This window comes from Bufo bufo, chromosome 4 (assembly GCF_905171765.1).
Source record: "Bufo bufo chromosome 4, aBufBuf1.1, whole genome shotgun sequence".
Classification (NCBI taxonomy): Eukaryota; Metazoa; Chordata; class Amphibia; order Anura; family Bufonidae; genus Bufo; species Bufo bufo.
Genome location: NC_053392.1, coordinates 50,791,826 through 50,795,153, shown reverse-complemented (window position 1 = coordinate 50,795,153; position 3,328 = coordinate 50,791,826). Strand labels below are relative to the sequence as shown.

Genomic DNA, 3,328 nt, shown 5'->3' with positions numbered 1-3,328 from the left:
AAAAACAATTTACCATGCTAATCATTGGCGCAAAGCTAGCCAAAACTTGATTACCTGAAAATGGACATGACCAATTAAGGCTACTTTCACACTTGCGTTGTTGTTTTTCCTGTATTGAGATCCGGCAGAAGATCTCATTACCAGAAAAAAAATAATATGTTTCCGTTTAGTCCTCACGCATTCTGAATGGAAAGAGATCCGTTCAGGATGTATCAGGATGTCTTTCGTTCCGTCAGCATTCCACTTTGAGACCGGACACAAAACCACTGCAAGTTGCTGTTTTGTGCCCGGCCATTAAAACGGAAAAAAACGGATCTGTCACTGAAAGCAATTTAAGTCAACAGTGACGGATCCGTTTTTTAGAAGCCTTAAAAAAAAAAAAAAAAAAGATCCATCACCCATTGACTTTCAATGTATTTAGTGACGGGATCTGTTTTTTCCCGTTTTGATTTCACACAACGGAACGGATGCATCCTTATGTGCAAAATCAAAATGGATTCTTTTAATTCCGTTATTGAGATCCTCTGCCGGATCTCAATAACGGAATTAACAACTCAAGTGTGAAAGTAGCCTAAAACTGCCATATATTGGCCAAATCACACTCCCATGCAATTTCTTAAAAACACTGGTATACAATGGCATTACTATCATACACTTGAAAATAATATGCTCTATAGTACCTAAGTAGTAGAGCTACTAATTCCACAAATACAGTTCTCAAATAGCACCATCATACAGTGCCAAGACGGCAGCTCCAAATAATCTCATAGAAGTCCTGTACATTGTCTGCATGAACTGATTAATTCCCAGGGCATCTGGGGTATCTCTTCAGAAGGGCTGGGGTGAACTTTGCAGGGTAACTTTGCAGGATTTATATCTACGGAATAAGAGTAATATTATTTCATTCTCTTGCTTGATCCTGTTCTTGTAATTTATTAAAACCTCCAGCAGGGGGCAGTTTGCCCTGCAGGTTCCTCCACTCTGCTACTGCCCGCACTGATCAGATGCCAAAGGTGAAATAAATATTTAATATAATCTTCCCAGTGTAATGCTGGTAACCATTTCCTCCTGAACAGTGTACACGGTTTACCTATATTTCTCCCTTTTTTTAACCCAAAGAAAAAAACATTTTTAGATTTACATTTTTCAAAAAAAATGTATTTAGAATTTATATTAAAAAAAACATGATGTTACTCACTGCCCTTATTTTATCTTGCTGTATGATTGGCCTGACGATATTTTGCAGACTTGCCCCCTAATGGTTAAACAATGGAGAAGCACAATAAATCAGTAAACTGCATGTATAAACATATGTATAGCCAAATACATACATATTTAGCCCCTTCCCGACATCCGTCGTACATGTATGGCGGATGTCGGGTCGTTAAAGATGGAACCCCCTCTGGACCTATGGTAGCACCTGGTAGTTCTGGAGTGAGCGCCATAGCTATCAGGTGCCTGCTGTTTCATACAGAAGACACATGTGGCTAATGTCCACAATTGGCGGTTATTCAGATTGCCGACATTTAACCCCTCAGATGCCGTGGTCAAATTACCACAGCATTTGAAAGGCCAAAAACCCAGAAGTGCAAGTTCTCGGGCCGAACGCCTCCATCGGGCAAAGATCAGGGAAGGCATTCCATGTGAGTAATGAGCCTAAGCCTATACTAGGCTTATAAGCTCATTAGGGCGGGTTCACATCAGCGTTATGGATTCCGATTTTGTTTTCCGTTATAACGGAAAATAACGCAATCCATAAGACGGAAGTCAAATCGTAAGCCTTTAAGAGGCATTTCGTTTTGATCCGTCATAATAGAAGTCTATGGGAATCAGAACGGATCCGTCTGGTTCCCGTTATGCAAGACGGAAAAAAAAAAAGTCATGTCGACACGACTCTTTTTTTCTGTTCTGCATAACGGGAACCAGACGGATCAGTTTTGATTCCCAAAGATCTCTATTATGACGGAAAGCAAATCGGAATGCCTTTTAAAGGCTTCCGTTTTGCATTCCGTCATAAAACAAGTCTATGGGCAGTATAACGGATCCGTCCTGGGTTTTACGTTATGCAGGACTGGACAGCATAATGGAAACCAGGAAGTAACCGTTATGCTGCCCATAGACTTGTATTATGAAGGATCAAAACGGAATGCCTCTTAAAGATCCGTCTTATGGATTCCATTACCGTATTTTTCGCTATATAAGCCTTACCGGCCCATAAGACGCATTTAGGTTTTAGAGGAGGATAATAAGAAAAATATATTTTTCATTACACCTCAGGGCAGACCACCAATCAGACCCCCAATGTTAATCAGACCTCAAGTGACAGCCCCAATCAGACTCCCAATGTTAATAAGACCCCAATAAGACCTCAAATCTGACCCCCAATCAGACATCGGCTCAGACCCCAATGTAAATGACCCCCAATCAGACCTCTGATAAGAGCCCCATGCCCCCATATCAGCCCCTATGCCTCTCATCACCCCCATATCAGCCCCCATGCCTCTCATCAGCCCTCATTTTTTTTTTTTTTTTAGGATTTTACAATCCTATTGAATTCATGAAGAATCTCCTGTTTAGCTGAAATTGGAGTCTGAATAGAACAGATATGACATTTAATTGAAGAGAAATAAAAAATTAATGTAAGAAAAATAAATTTAAATAACAGCCCAGTAATGTGAACGCAGCTCCACTGCACATCTGGATTCCACAGGTTGTTGGCAGGTAATGTGGATGGAGAATAACCTCAAGGAAGGCAGTGTCTCCTGTGGACAGTCCTGAGGTCAGTCCTTAAGGATGGCTTCTGTCTGGTTCTCCGCTGCTGCTTGCAGTTGCTCTTGTCTCTGAAGTAGCGATACGCCCGGATACTGCACAGGTACCCGCCATACAGGGTCAGCAGCATCATGGTTCCAGAAAACATCTTATATCCAAGATCTGCCATGCGCTTGGAGGAAGCCATTGTTATCCTGTGACTTTCAGCCTCCGTCTATCAGCCCTCATTTTAGCCCTTATGCCTCTTATCAGCCCCTATAATCATTCCTTATGCCTCTCATCAACAGTATGCCTCTCAGCCCCCATTATCAGCCATTATGCCTCTCAGTCCCCATTATGCCTCTCATCACCTATTATGCCCCCAGCAGTCTCACGTTTTATAAAATAAAAAAACACTTACGTCCACTGCTCCTGGACGCCGCCGCTCCTCAGCTACATCGCGATCCTCTTCCTCCTGCTGTCGGCTGTGCTGTGATATGACGAGCACAGCGTGAGGTCACAGAGCGCCCTCACGCTGTGCGCAGCCTTCACAGGCAACAGCCGAGGACCAGGAAGCGGT

The 3,328-nt window shown here is 42.6% G+C and overlaps 1 protein-coding gene across 1 annotated transcript; it reads right to left on the bottom strand.

Annotated features, from left to right (window-relative positions):
• Positions 1–2,595: 2,595 nt before the first annotated feature.
• LOC120999909 (cytochrome c oxidase assembly protein COX14 homolog) lies at positions 2,596–2,979 on the bottom strand. Its single transcript, XM_040430959.1, is given in 2 exon segments — positions 2,596–2,842; positions 2,845–2,979. Coding segments are annotated over 2 exon segments (174 nt in total). The 5' UTR covers positions 2,957–2,979; the 3' UTR covers positions 2,596–2,780.
• Between the last annotated feature and the right edge of the window lie 349 nt (positions 2,980–3,328).